The 14882-nt window shown below is 42.7% G+C and overlaps 1 protein-coding gene across 1 annotated transcript in view; it reads left to right on the top strand.

The window, feature by feature from the left end:
* Nucleotides 1–14882, top strand: part of LOC105905188 (collagen alpha-1(XXI) chain-like) — a 33581-nt gene that overhangs the window by 11022 nt on the left and 7677 nt on the right. Inside the window, exons 8-16 of the mRNA XM_031583712.2 lie at nucleotides 103–114; nucleotides 320–418; nucleotides 710–763; nucleotides 940–993; nucleotides 1246–1299; nucleotides 1471–1524; nucleotides 1913–1966; nucleotides 2540–2593; nucleotides 3738–3791. Of these exons, the coding sequence (XP_031439572.2) occupies nucleotides 103–114; nucleotides 320–418; nucleotides 710–763; nucleotides 940–993; nucleotides 1246–1299; nucleotides 1471–1524; nucleotides 1913–1966; nucleotides 2540–2593; nucleotides 3738–3791 (489 nt within the window). The remainder of the gene's footprint in view (nucleotides 1–102; nucleotides 115–319; nucleotides 419–709; nucleotides 764–939; nucleotides 994–1245; nucleotides 1300–1470; nucleotides 1525–1912; nucleotides 1967–2539; nucleotides 2594–3737; nucleotides 3792–14882) is intronic.

The following is a 14882-nucleotide window of genomic DNA, read 5'->3' as shown; positions in this document are numbered from 1 at the left end:
ATGCTGTTGATTATGCTAAGCTAAAGCTAACAGTACTCACACAATATGATGTGTGATGAATGTACGCTCTAACAGTAACTTCTGTTTCTTTGTCTGAAACAGGATGATGAGAGGGTAAGTACACCAGTATGTAATTTCTACTGATATAGTTTGCATGTAAAGCATTGATAAGAGAAATCACCTTGGACAGGTAGACGTATTTTATCAAATTTCATCAATATACCAAACACATTGTGCAGCATTGGCACTCTTTTGAAATATATAAAAATAAAAAATGGTTAACCTTAGGACTCACTGATGTTGGTCATTGCCATTGCAGTGTCCACTGGATCGTGAACCTGCAGTGGAAGAGCCCACAGAAGAGGAGTGTGATTGCGTCAAAGGTAGCCCAGGACCACCAGGACCTTCTGGACCAAGGGTACTTACACACACACACGCACGCACGCACACACACACGCACGCGCACGCACGCACACACACCACACACACACACACACACACACACACACACAGGCACACACACGCACGCACGCACGCACGCACGCACGCACGCACGCACGCGCGCGCGCACACACACACACACATATTTTTGCATAAACAATGAGATATGCACCATGGTCCTTTAATTCAGTGCACAGTGTGACTCTCAAACATAAATAAATCCTCCATGTATACACAGCTCTGATTCCCACTGCTGTCTTTACTGCAGGGCTTCCGTGGAGAGCAAGGCAGAGAAGGCCCTCCAGGTCCCGATGGCAAGCATGTGAGTTCACAACAATAATTCATACATAATAACCATTATGAGTTACTACCAGCGTTGTTGCCGTTATGATGCAGGTCAACTCTGACAACTCTGACAACTCTGACAGCTAAAGAGGACATGAAATATGCAGCTCTTATGATCCCCTCCATTCACACCTGATTTTCTCCTGTTCGCAGGGGCGGCCAGGTCCACTGGGAGAGCCAGGAGAGACAGGTGTGCCCGGGGAGAAGGTGAGCTCCTCCGTTATCCACCACTAGCGGATCTTTTAAAGATGGAAGATGGCAGAGTGTGATCTTAGCATTTAGTTTGGTAGTTTGGTAGTTTGGTAGTTTGGTTGGTACAAGGGAAGGGGGCGGGGGGTGGGTGTGTTCACTGTCCCCTTTCACTGCCATTAATTTAACTGGGCATAGGAATGGCCCCTGAGTGATTCATTATAAATATGTAAATGTCCATCATTGAGCTCTGTCGGTTCCACTCTGTAGGGTGAAGCAGGAGCAGCCGGCCAGACAGGAGACCCGGGGATCATAGGACTTAAAGTAAGTTCTGTGCTTTGGGAAGCTGGCATCGCTAATACACTGCTTAGTATAGAATAGCAGTGCAGTTTTTATGATGCCGCAGACATTGGGGAATCCCATTATATTCAGATGTGTTCAAGTATGCGTCTTGTTCCCAATCCCAACAACACCGTATCTCTCGTCACTTTTCAGGGAGACCGAGGGGAACAAGGCCTTCCAGGAATGCCGGGACCACCGGGACCGAAGGTAAGAACCGAACCAGAACCAACCGTCACCGCTACCCCTCCACCATCCCCTTTCAGGCTTTCCTTTGACAGTTCACCGCTGGCCTGTCTGGGGCATGACAAAGGCCCTCTGTGTGGCTGTCTATGCTGTAATGTAGGGCTCTGACGAGGTATTTCAAACAGAATGGCGCAGGGCAATGGAAACGACACAATGCCTCGCTGGTGGAGGTGAGCTCTATTTTGAAAACACATGGGAGGCAGATGGATTTATTTTAGCTTGGTGCTTATCAAAACCTCAGAGGCTGAAGGGTGGAGAAAGACTAAGGATAAACACTACAGTGGCCCGAGCCAAAAATACTCAGAGTTCAGACACCCTTGTGTTTAACAATGTTGTCTTTTTCTAATTCCAGGGTCCAAGTATGTCACGATCAAACATAGGGACCATTGGGATGCCAGGAAAAAGGGTAATTATATTTTCACAATGTTAATATTCATGTTAAAGTAACACTATGGAGTTTCTGGAGCCACCAGGTAGGGGGCTACTTTCTGCTGGACTATTCAGTAACTTATTTGCTGTCTTGCTTTGTCTTGCTTGATGTTTGACTGTGTTAAGGAAAGTTGTTGGCAAGCTAGCCAACTTAGCTATCACAATAACATTACAAAGAAGCCGACGCAAGAGCACTTATTACTAGCATCAATGTCCAAGCGTGTTATAACAAGCTTGCTAACATCGCTAACGAGATGTCTTGCTAGCGGCTAAACTTGTTGAAATTTGCTTACTTTGTTTATGTCAAACTAGCGAGTCAACATCTTTTCTAACACAGTCAAACATCAAGCAAGTGCAACACAAGACAAAGCAAGACAGCAAATAAGTTACTGAATAGTCCAGCAGAAAGTAGCCCCCTACCTGGCGGCTCCAGAAACTCCACAGTGTTACTTTAACATCTAAACTTGTATTGAGAAACGTTGCAATGATCCTTTTCTGTATTCCTGAAATATTGTTGTAAATACGTTGTAATGAGCCTTTTATACTTTAGGGATTGCCGGGTGGAAGGGGAGAAAAGGGACCCACGGGAGAGACAGGACCAATGGTATGTTTCCATGGATACATACTGAAGCAGAGCATAGATTACAGTTTGACTCGGATAAATGTTAGAATTGTAACAGTAATACAATTCTAAACTGTAGGTTATTTGGTCTTGCAGTGAGTTATATTTAGAATCCTGTTATGAGGGGTTCTTCATATTTTTGGGAACACTTTCAGGTCTCAGCTTAATCATAATTAAGCTTTGAAGAACCTTTGATAGTTTGTTTGTGCATCGTAAGATACCTCTAGGACATCTTTTCCATTTTCATAAGAAATGTTGTGAACACTACCAATGATACTCAATATTCCAGTATTTACTCCAGTTGGTACTTCAGTACATGCACATAGCATATGTCTTCCTTGTCTGTCCGATGTCATGTGTGCATGTCAATCATGTTGATAAACCCTTGGAAGTACAGCAGGGAGTATGCTACACCAGCACTCTCCAGGAATAGTGAAATACTCCAAGCAGAAGGCATGTAGTGGAAACGGGGTCTGTTTCCTCCATTCTACCATCCATTATAGGGCTGAACGATTTGGGAAAATAATCTAATTGCGATTTTTTTACCAAAATATTGCGATTGCGATTTAATATGCGATTTTTTTTATCCTCTTTTTTTCCCAACAAAACGTAATGAATGATTTAAATATGACCAACACAATATTAGATACATTTAGTGTAAAATATTCTTTCCCACATTTTACATTTTTATTTAACTGCTCATTACAGAAACAAGAACAACAAATCGGTGGCTTTTCCACTGTGCATTTAAGTAATTTAAAAAAAGTCATTTTAAGTATAAACACTAGGCATGCACTTTTTAAACACTGTGTGCAAAATGTACCATCTTAAAAAAAAAAAAAAAAAAAAAAAAAAAAAAATTATTATTTTTTTTTTTTTTTTTAGACCACGTTTTTTAATCGCGAACGTTGCGGTTAGAAAATCGCGTTCTATCATATCGCGATTAAATCGCAAATGCAATTAATCGTTCAGCCCTAATCCATTACCTTTTGCCCTCTGTTGGATTTGGAATCGGGGGGTAGAAGCTAATCACTGTAATTATGTTTGGGTTGGCACTCGGGTGAGGGATCGATTTTAGGTTCTGTTTTACTCTGTTTTTTAGTCTTTTCTTTGTCTTTTTACGCAGGGGGAACAAGGGCTTCCTGGAAGTGATGGGCTGGACGGCTCACTGGGACCAAAGGTGAGTCCATTTTCTTTTCACTTCACAAATTGCTACAGTTAAAATACAAAACAAGACAAGAGGAAAATGGCTTGCTACTGTAATGTGCAGGGTTCAATGAAGCAGTCTGTGATTGGTCAACATGGTTTGCTTTTCATTTCTCATTTTGTCACAGTGCGGATATAACCAATAACACAATAACACTCTCAATAACTCTCTCAGCTTGTCGTGATATCAGGACAAAAATGGGACATGAGTTTAATCAAGCAAGCTGTGTTGGCTTTTTTGCTTATGCTATAAGTCCCAACCATAATCAAAAGCAAATGTCATCCTTCCCCAGTTGAGAATTAACCTCTTCCATTTGTCCACTCTGATGGTGTGAAAGCCACATACAACAGTCCATTGTATATACATGTGTAGGTGTATGAAAATAAGATAATGAAATGATTAATTATTAATCTGCAAAGGATGCTAAGAGCTAACAGCAGTACTTTTACTACTGACACACAAAAACAAGAAAACACGAGGGATAGCCGTGGCCTGGAATGCAGCTTTTCACTGTCATTCCCAACTTCTGCTGTGAGGATTCAGGTTTTGGCTTCACGTGTTCCATTCTGGTACATGCGTCACGGTGACACTTCGGCGCAATCTGACAGGCACCTGAGCAATTTGGCACTTTTCCTGTCATTAGCACCAAAGAGGCCCTCTGAGGGAAGAGCCTTTGGAACGCACATCCCCCTGTTGGGGGGTGCTGACTCCGTTCTGCTGTAATAATACGGGTTTTGCCGAGCTCGTGTTCACACACCGGTTCGCAAATGGGAAACATATGGCGACTGCTACCGCCGACGCACTCTTGAGACAAAGCAGACGCGCTGTTCGACCCCTTGTAAAGTGGACTCAATTAAACAACAGCGAGGCCCCGCGCCGGTGGCAGCTAACTGAGGGGGCCTCTGTGAACAGTCTTTAAAGCCATAGGCTGTCGCATTTACATGCTGTGCTGTTATTATGTTCAAACAGAGGATAATGTTATTGTTGTTGGCCTATTCTGACAGTAATGTTTGTAGAAGTACAGTTATGCAAATATTCATATTCTATCATCATTTCAACTGCAGTCTGTCATGATTTTATCATTCTTAATGAGTAGTGGACACACTTATTCATTGCCCTTATTACTTAAATTAGCACCAACACTTCAAGACACCTTTTATCAGATGGTTTCCAGTTACAACTCGAACAGGACTGATACAGCATCTACTGAACCTGTGTGGAATGCTGACTTGACCAGTGGACTCAGAAACATATCTGGTCTTAGTCCTGGACTGGTGTGGATCCAATGGGTTCTGCACCTTACCGGCCGCTCTAGGTATGTTTTCCTGCCCCTGCTACCAGGACGGCCCAACCACCAACCACATGATGAGGCCAAATCGTCTCTGTGGAAACCCTGACTTCTCCTCGCGGTCCTGTTCAGATACCACAAGAACAATAAATAGCGAGTGTTTGATAAGGTTTCAGGGAACATTGCACTGCCTAATTATTAACAGCAGTCCAAGACAGAACTCCTTTGCGCAGAGTTTACATTAGCGTTGAATTAAACTCTGTTTAGAGGATTAGCGAGTCAAACCAATGACTGTGTTTACATGGAAAAAGTCAGGACGATTTTTTCTCTTCCTGAATGTAATTTTTGGAAAAGGCATTAGATCCCAGACTGGAATTCTTGCAACTGATCCCTCGGGCTACATGTCTATGGCTTTCTTCTTAATGAAGGTGTACATTTAACTTTCAGAACTTTTCCCTAATTAGTAAAAAGTACCAATGTCAGTACAGGCAGCATGTTTTCCCCCCAATAGAATATGTTAGAATCCATCCCATTTTGTGATAGCACAAGAAGGCAGAGGCACGTCAGTAACTAGTTAAAAGCTTGGTCTGCTAAAGCACCGTTAACAGCCAGAGGTGCACATGTATAATGATCACATCCTGTCACATCATCCACATCACATCCTGTCAAACAAAAAGAGACTGAATCAGACGGCAAGTTGCCATGACAGCTGTCCTCAGACATTTAGCAACTGTCAATTACATAGTTAATACAAGATATGTCCAAGAGTATAACACGATATGATACGTCGTATCATATAATTCCATGTTGTGTTCTGTCGTGTCCTGTTGTGTCCTGCCATGACGGTTCTGACACAACAGTGGAATGATGGGAGACTTGGTGTTTGAGCCGAGCTTAGAGCTCGTTAATGTTCTAGCCCGGACTGCTCTCTTCTCTGTCCTGACACAAACCCGTCCACCCCGCCTCAACCCTGTTGTTTGGTGCTGTGTGTGTGTGTGTGTGTGTGTGTGTGTGTAATGGAAGTAGCTCATTCAAGGGTGACTGTGCGTGAGCATGCATGGATGTGTGCTCAACTGTGTGTACTTGCTTGGAACGGCGTAGTATTTGCGTTTGGAGACGTTATGGCTGTGTGCGATTGCCGTGTGTTTGTGTAAATACACACGGCACAACATCTCTATTTTAGTACTTTTTGAACCATAAGAAGTCTCCTCACTTGCGCAAGACTTTGAATAAGACCTGTATTCACTTGGCCGCCAGCACAGCAGGCAATGCTCCATTTGACATTACTGGCAGACAGTTTGTCCACCACTTCTCCATGTTCCAAGCCGTATAAGAAGAGTAAGTGCTTGCGACACCCTGCTATAGACTTTCTGACAAAGGCACGTTCTTCTTGGTGTTGGTCTGTATTAACAGGGCGTGGGAGAGAGGTGTGTGGGTCCCCTTCTGGTTAAGCTTATTTAGAATTAGCCTAAAATTCCCCCCTCATATATCTGTACAGTGACATGCGTTGGCGTAGTCTGTAAACAATATTTGAACAGTGAGGCCGTCACATCCCCTGCAGGTTTGATCCTGATCCCACTGGACTTTTGGACTCTTGCCTTGCCTTGGTGTGGAAACATGTCAGGACCCAGTGAGACCTATGTCTACCTGAACATATTTGCACGATCTTAGTTGTAATGTAATTGTGCTAGTAGAGCACAAGAAGAACCTTTTTTTCCACCTTCCCCATTCTGTGTAAGTGGGCGGCAAATTAGTTTAATTCGTACAAACAGAGATGAGTCGCTGTCTAGCACACTTAACTACTCTGTACGACTGTCATTTTTTGCTCACATATGATTTAAATACCCCTTTGGGGCGGAGAAGTTCTTCAAAATTCACTGTCCTGGTTGCCAGAGAAATTAATATGAAGTACGACACAAGCATAAGGGGGCAGAATTGGGGAAGGGGTGGAAATAATGCACTGTGTTTACAATGTGTTTACAGCGTCACTGAGTGGCGTGTGCCTCAGGTTAAGTTTTTCCCAACTTTTCGCAAGGGTAGAGATTATCCTTGTGCACAGAAATAGAGGGATTTATGTAGAAACCATTCTAAAACTAACCAAGTCCGTAATTTGCCCTTAAAGAAAACCTTTGATTGTTAGTGTTCATTTATAAGCCTGAGTTAACCTTAACACATTTAAGCCCCCAGCTCAGGGGCGTCTGCCTTAAAGCTGTCGTGAAGGTTTTATTAAACAACTTCTTGTTCGATCGTAAGCATGTTTACAAGTGCTTTAGGAACACTTCAGTGAGTTGGTTTGGACATCGCCCTGCAAACATACTCACAAATAATGAAACGACTCAATCATTTCCCTTTTCCTTTACCTTTTTTCTCATGGGGAAGAATGTCCACAGATATTCAGTGAGTGAATTATTGAGTCAAAGGATTTGATGTCCATCCATATTTTCCAGCACACTCAGAAGCAAGAGCACAATATTAGTTCTGGTAGCACACGGCGGGAGTGAGGTTCGGCACTGTGGCAGCAGGTTACCTCATTTGTTTTGGGCCAAAACCAAACCCTCTTACATTTTTTTCCTGTGGTCAGAGAAGGGACTCTCTATTCCCCGTAGTCTTAAATAGCTGAGGGCTGAATTGTAGGCTGTAGGGTTGTAAAAGCATTTTTGTGTCTGTCCATTACATTTCTTTGTCATCTGAAGGCAGTTTTCTTCCATATAATTCAGCTTTTGCATGCTGTCTGGTGTTTCTTTACGACTGCTCAAGAGATGTAATGGTCAAACAGAAAGGTACATACAATAAATGCATGTTAGATCCAGTTGTTGCAAACATTTTCATGTTATGCTGTCGCTTAAGTAAAATCCTTCACAAAGTTGATTTAGATTATCAACAATTATTAAACACTGATCAAAAGTGTTATTCCCCCTCAAATATCTGTGCAGTGGACGTAGTACGGATGAGCTTCTACACATGCTCAGTACACTACAGTCTTCAACATTACAACACATCTTTTGTCATATCTTTAAACTGTTCTCATGGACTCAGTGTTGGCACTTGGACAGCCAATGACACTGCTGGACATAAAGGCTGATTTACTTGTGCTATTGTGTAGTACCCAGTCACATAAAGGTCATCATGTTAAGAGGACCATTTAACCAGCTGTGTGAACGTGCTTTCGTGGTCCTCGGCAGCTGGTACACATAGTCCAGATATGGCCTGGGTTGCTTGCGGAGAAGCCCCCCCCCCCCTCCCCTGGCAAACAGTCCAGAGATTACTGGCGAAGACCAGAAAATGAAAAGGCTGAGAGAGGGACGGCAGAGGAGTGATGACAAGTGCCTGGTTGAGATGTTGAGATGTGGTTACGACTAGTTTGACCTAGATATCATTGCAATCAGGAGAGGGGTGCTCAGTCCTAACCACAGTCCTAAATAAATGCACATGCACACACACACACACACACACACACACACACACACACACACACACACACACACACACACACACACATATAGACACTGGCACACGAATACAGAGACACACATACACCCCCCTGGACCCACACACATCCGCAAACAACCGCGCACACGTGGATGCACAAGCAAAACCTCTCTTTGGCGGCGGCACCGTGTGGTTACGGTTCCTGTCTATTTCCAGCCCCCGCATCTGCCTCCAATGCATCTGTTTACCACTCCCTCCCTCTCTCTCTCTCTCTCTCTTTCTTTCCCTTGTTCTGTCCCCCCCCTTCCTCCTCCTTTGGCGCGGTTGCAAAGCTTTTCCCGCCTTCCTTTTTTAATCCTCTGGCCAGGGCCACAAGGGCCACCTTCCTTTACGAGCCTCTTAAAGTGCAGGCAGTTCGCTTGTAAATCACTGACGAAACGCGCTCGGTTAAAAAACGAGAAAAAAAAGTCACGGTTTCGGACCATTTGCATTGCCAGAGCAGTGCTTGCCTGTGTGTGGATGCAGATAAGAAAATAAGAGAGCTTTCTGGGACTTGTTTATTATGACAAGACTCCTACAGGAGGACCAGAAGCTCACTGGCAAGGGAGTACCCCCAAACAGACTCCCATTTGAGATAAACCAAAATGCACATTAATCCTTTCAACAACTCCACCTGGCTCGGATTAGGGGGATTGTTCAAACGCAGCACCACCACAAAAGGGTGACTGGTTGAGTGTAACGTTCAAGCCAGAGCCCCTTTACCTATCTCTTTCATACACCATGGTATGGTGGTTATATAGGCAAGTTGGGCTCTTTATGTGGTCCCATGGGTTTCACTGGTTAGCTTTGCAACTCTGTAGAAAGCATTGCTCCTGCCCTCATACACACACACAAACATATGAAGAGATTTGAAGTTTCACTATAGGTCATGACAGACATATTAAATGCATATAAAGTTTAAACTGATTCTCATAGCCGTGTCTGGTAAACACAGTTAGGAGTTAGCAGCGCTCTCTCGCTCGGAGATTCAGATTCATTGGATTTGGCCCCTCAGAGTTGCCTTCCAAAGGCTTTGAAGAATAAAAACAGAAGGGAATCTCCTCCCACACACGCAATTTCATAGTTAGGGATCAAATGAACAATTACGGTCCCCCTTTTCTTCCAAGCCTGCAGGTTTGCTTTTATGTCAAACGTCTCATGTGCGTCTGTGTTTTTTATACTAGTGAGAAAAAAATGACCGCTTCACTGTAAGAGCAGACCACACGCCTAATGGACTGTCTCTTTGTCTGTGTGTGTGTGTGTGTGTGTGTGTGTGCGTGTGTGTGTGTGTGTGTGTGCGTGTGTGTGGAGATGAGGTACAGTATATACACATGTGATGTACCTGCGGTAGTGTGTGTTTGTGTGGAATAGTGATAAAGAACTGTTAATGTCTCTTTTTGATTGCATCCACAGACATAAATATGTTAAAAAGAGATTGTGAAAATGTGGTGTGTGGGTGTGTATGTATTTGTGTCTGTGTGTGTGTGTGTGTGTGTGTGTGTGTGTGTGTGTGTGTGTGTGTGTGTGAGTGTATGCATTTGTGTCTAGGTGTCTGTGTGTGTGTGTGTGTGTGTGTGTGTGTGTGTGTGTGTGTGTGTGTGTGTGTGTGTGTGTCTGTGTGTCTGTGTGTCTGTTTATTACAGAAGGAAAAGAGAGAACATACTGTATATTCACATAACAGCTATACTCTTCACAATTCACATTCACACAATACCCCACAACACTGTAACAAATGAGGCACTGTCTTAACATAAAATCTTAAGACAACAGCCTGCATTGGTTTTTAAAGTTGCATCAACTTGCTCAAGTAACTCTAACTCACTGCATGAGCTAAGTTGACCAAGTAATGTACGTATATACACACATTTGTTGATATGTGAAGTAACTGTATTATGTTGTTCTAGCTTAACCATTTTTTCAACAATATTTATTAAATATATAATAATATATACAAATAGAAGATCAATGCCAACTGTTGGCTTGATTTTCCAAGTATAACTAACACACACAATGAATTCCACACAAATCGATTTTTTTATTTGGTGGCAGCAACACCATGTGCTTCTGGGAGGTGAATGGGGTAGAGATGGGTGATTTAATAACTATCCAATGAAGTTAGATCAAATGAACCATTTTGTATGAGTCATATGGAACAGCCAATGATCTGGTTGTTCCATAATCAATTCAGATATATCAGTCTTATGAGCAGCCTCCTCTCAAGTCAAGCTCTTTCATTTGCGCATATACAGTATACATAACATACAACACCCTATGTATAGCACACACCATTCACCCTAACGGTAGGAGGTATCATTACTTAAATAACATAAAGAATCTAAGAGCCACAAAAAAACAACACAAATGATCACCGGAAAAATTATCATATTAACGTCAAACCTACACAAAGAAATGTGTCGCGACTTTCATAAATCTTCACAGCTTCTCAGTTCAATCTAGGTACCTGTGTTCCCTCAATGGCAACCGACAGATTGTCAGTGGACAAAAATAAATTACAATTAACTGATTAACTTGAAAGCTATAGTTAAATGAGAGATGTCATCACATTTTTATACCTTACTGAAACCAGGGTAACCAAATTTTTCATCAACTACATCATAGTGTCCCATTGTGCCATTAAACGTAATGATTAGGTAGTCTAAACTGGGAAAAATCTGTCAGTCTAACTGAAAGTGAAAGTGTAGTTTCTAGAAGAAATGTCGAATTGAATTTACAATTAGTTTTAGTTCTGAGGAAAATAATAGTGTTAAGTAAATAGAAGGTAATTTCTTGAAGGAGATATACGATACCCAAGGTTAATTTTTTTTGCAGTGAAGTTGTACATTTTTCAAACCTCAGGTGGCAGCAACAGCCCCCAGTGCTGACCTGATATCAGAATAATTAGTCGGCTTACGCCCACTTCACGCCCACCCCGCTGCCGTCACTGGGAGAGTGATTCTCTCCCATAGGAAGCCCAGGGCTTAACTTAATAAGGAACCCAAGTGCTTTTTAGAGCATCCCTTTTGGAGGTGTGTTGGAATCATTAACTGATTTAGATTTGAATTGTTCTGCACTGAGAGGCCTTTTACTACACGCAATGAGGGCAGGTTAAATGTAAATGTATATACATTCTTTTTAATATTTTTTAGTTTTTTACATATTCTCATCCTGTGTGGTTTGTTCACACAAATAAGCTTAACAATACATGGATGTTTCTAAAATTAGGATTGCATACGTAAAGCTTTTTATATTTGATCCCTTTTTTTTTATCTGAGATGCTTCAAGAACATGAGAACTGTCATGCCATATACGCGCCTCTTGTGGCTTCAAGTTCAAGGAAGATCGGCTCCTTACACACTTGAGTTGCTTAGATAAAGCAAAGCAAATTACCAAAAAGTGGCTTTGGTTTTTTCAAACATGCTTTTAGTTACATGGACTTGCTTTGACAGCAGAACCCTGCTACTCCCCTCAAAATAAAAGAGAAAGAAAGGGTTCCCCAAAATATGTGCTTAATTTGACCTTTAGGTAGGTCCAGATGTACGCAATCATCAAGTGGTTTGTAATTTGGCCATCTCAAGACATATCACATTTCTCGAAGAGATAACTTTCATCATACAGCTCGCAATGTTATTTAAAGTAGTAATGAGAGGACATGTACTGTAGCTTGACTTGGGTGAGGCTGCAATCTTTTAACAGGGTCTTGCCTTAATGATAATGTATAAGTCACTAAGAAGCATGTATGTCACTGTGCATGCAGTCTATACATGCTTTCATGCTTCCATGCTTTTGTGTGTGTGTGTGTGTGTGTGTGTGTGTGTGTGTGTGTGTGTGTGTGTGTGTGTGTGTGTGTGTGTGTGTGTGTGTGTGTGTGTGTGTGTGTGTGTGTGTGCGTGTGTGTGTGTGTGCGTGCATCTCTCTGTGTCTTTGTGTGTATGTCGGGGTCTTTAATCAGTGGTGTGCAGAATCTTTTGTCTTTACCAGACTCTCTCATAAAGTACGTCTCACACATGTGTGTTTGAGCTCACTAAAGAGAACCGATGTGAAAAGGCGATCGTTCAGAAGTAAAATGACTTAGTTCGGTCACAGCCTCTGAGCTTGTTCTACTCGTCTGATGATATTGGCTTGACTGCATGTGGCCTTCATGTTTAAACTCACTCCGCACCAGTGTGAAAGAGGAGAAAAAAGCAACCTTGCTTAGGACTCATTTGGAGGGGAGTGGCACCTCCGCTGCCAGTCTCCACGGCCGGGTGTGTAAACAGGAGAGGGACTCACATGGCTTGACAGGCGTAATAAAGACAGTGTTGTGCTCCAGCGGCAGAGATGACATGAAGCACTTCAGGTCTAAACTGAGTGTGAATGGCAATGTGATGCCATAATCAACCATGAGTGTGTATACGTAGGAGTGAGAGAGAGAGAGAGAGAGAGAGAGAGAGAGAGAGAGAGAGAGAGAGAGAGTGAGGAAGGGTTAAAGAAAGAAATACATGGAAATAGCGTAAGATAGAGAGATCTTATCTGTATGTGTGTGTGTGTGTGTGTGTGTGTGTGTGTGTGTGTGTAAGAGAGAGAGAGAAAGATAGAGATAGAGAGAGAGAGCAGGAGAGAGAAGCACATTGGAAGGGAGAGTCAGAGAGTGAGAGAAAGACAGGACAAGCTCTTATTTCTGTGCCATGCCTGTGCCATGTGCTGCCAGCTACGTGTCTGTGGGATGGCAGTAGCATTCATAGGCTGGTCTTTGTGGAGCCCTTCTGTTCTGTAATGGAAGCAGAAGCACAGTGTGATTGTGATGCTCCATTTGTCGGCCAAAATCAATGTTTGGGCCAAGATAATTAAAAAGCAGTGACAAGCCCATGGCCGATAAACGTAAATGGACCACATTTCAGCCTACAGTGGACAAGCGTAGAAGAAAAAAATGCCAAAATGTTTAGAAAAGAGTTTAGTCACGGGAATAAATAAACAAACATGGGGCTCTTTACCAGAAAGGCTCCATTCATATTTTCCCTGAGAACGATGGAATACTACCGTCACGTTCCACTTGATGAGAAAAAAAAAAAAAATCAAATTTTGGGTTTGCTGAGGGTTTTAATACAAACACGTTTGGCCCTAGAGTTTGTTACAAATGTCAGATGCTCTTGTTTTACTTTAACATCACAAACAGATTTTCATTTCACTGAAAACGCAATTTTTTTAGGGTAGACAGAGGTAGTTTAAAGGACTCTCTGACGGATCTGTATTATTAGAATACAGTGGAGGCGTTGTGACGTACTGTATATTGACCTTTGTCCTGAGATCCTTACAGCATGTTCAGCAGAGTTGCTGCATTTGTCAAGGTCTCGCTCGCTCCGAGGACTGTTTTCTTACATTCAGCTCCCCTTCCTCTGTTTATGCCTGGTCTCAAACAGACCACATACGTTTGGCATATGTGCCTTTCTCTTGCATCTGACAAATGTCCAGAACAGTGGTGATTTGAACATGTATTTTCAGTAAGTCAATGTTAGAGTTTAAAATCAAAGGTCAAGTCTTTTGACAGTGCAAATGCTTAGACGTCCAGTCCAGCATAACAGTAGCACATATTGTTGCACGGCTGTGAAAAATAGAGCCATGGTTGTGCACTGAAGTGATGTTATGATGCTCAACAGTAGCTGACAATCGGCCTGATTAGCTGATAGCTATCAGGCCAAACACTATGAATATCAATTTTGAAACGAGCAAATAAAACATTTGTGCGTTTCTCTTCGTCACCCCTGGCGTAATGAAAGACTCTGCTGCTTGCATGCTTTTTTATATGTTAAATGAGGCAGGGCACTTCAAAAGAGCTCGCTCGTGGCAAAGTTTAATAAGCTCTTTTCCTCACCACTGGCTCTTGTAATACAGACACATTTAGCCGTTAACCCACATTTGGTCCCGGCAAAGCCGTTTTCAAGCGTGAGCTAGTCCACTCTTTAAGACGACTGACTCTATGAAGACACAACTCTTCAGAAATTGAAAGGCCTCAACAATCAATCAACCCGGTGTCATCATGATGCAGGACATTTATGGCAGCATAACAACCTTAATGTCACATAATCAAGATAAAGTGGAGTTTCAATATGCATTTAGCGTCAAGTTTGTGTTTTTGGTCTTCTGTGGCCGTTTCGCCACACGTGTTGGAGTTTGGCACGTGCCATAAGTACCTCCACGCCTGACCCTAGCAGAGGCGATAATTACTGTTTTCATGTCTCCAGAGGTGCCAGACATCTCCGGGGCCAATCTGGACCGATCCGGCTCCCATCTGGTCTGGTCCTCTGTGGTCCGTCTGAGATGCTACGGTTCTG

The sequence above is a fragment of the Clupea harengus genome, chromosome 17 (genome assembly GCF_900700415.2).
Source record: "Clupea harengus chromosome 17, Ch_v2.0.2, whole genome shotgun sequence".
Lineage (NCBI taxonomy): Eukaryota > Metazoa > Chordata > Actinopteri > Clupeiformes > Clupeidae > Clupea > Clupea harengus.
The sequence above is the reverse complement of the archived record's forward strand: the minus strand, read 5'-3'. Positions and strand labels throughout refer to the sequence as shown.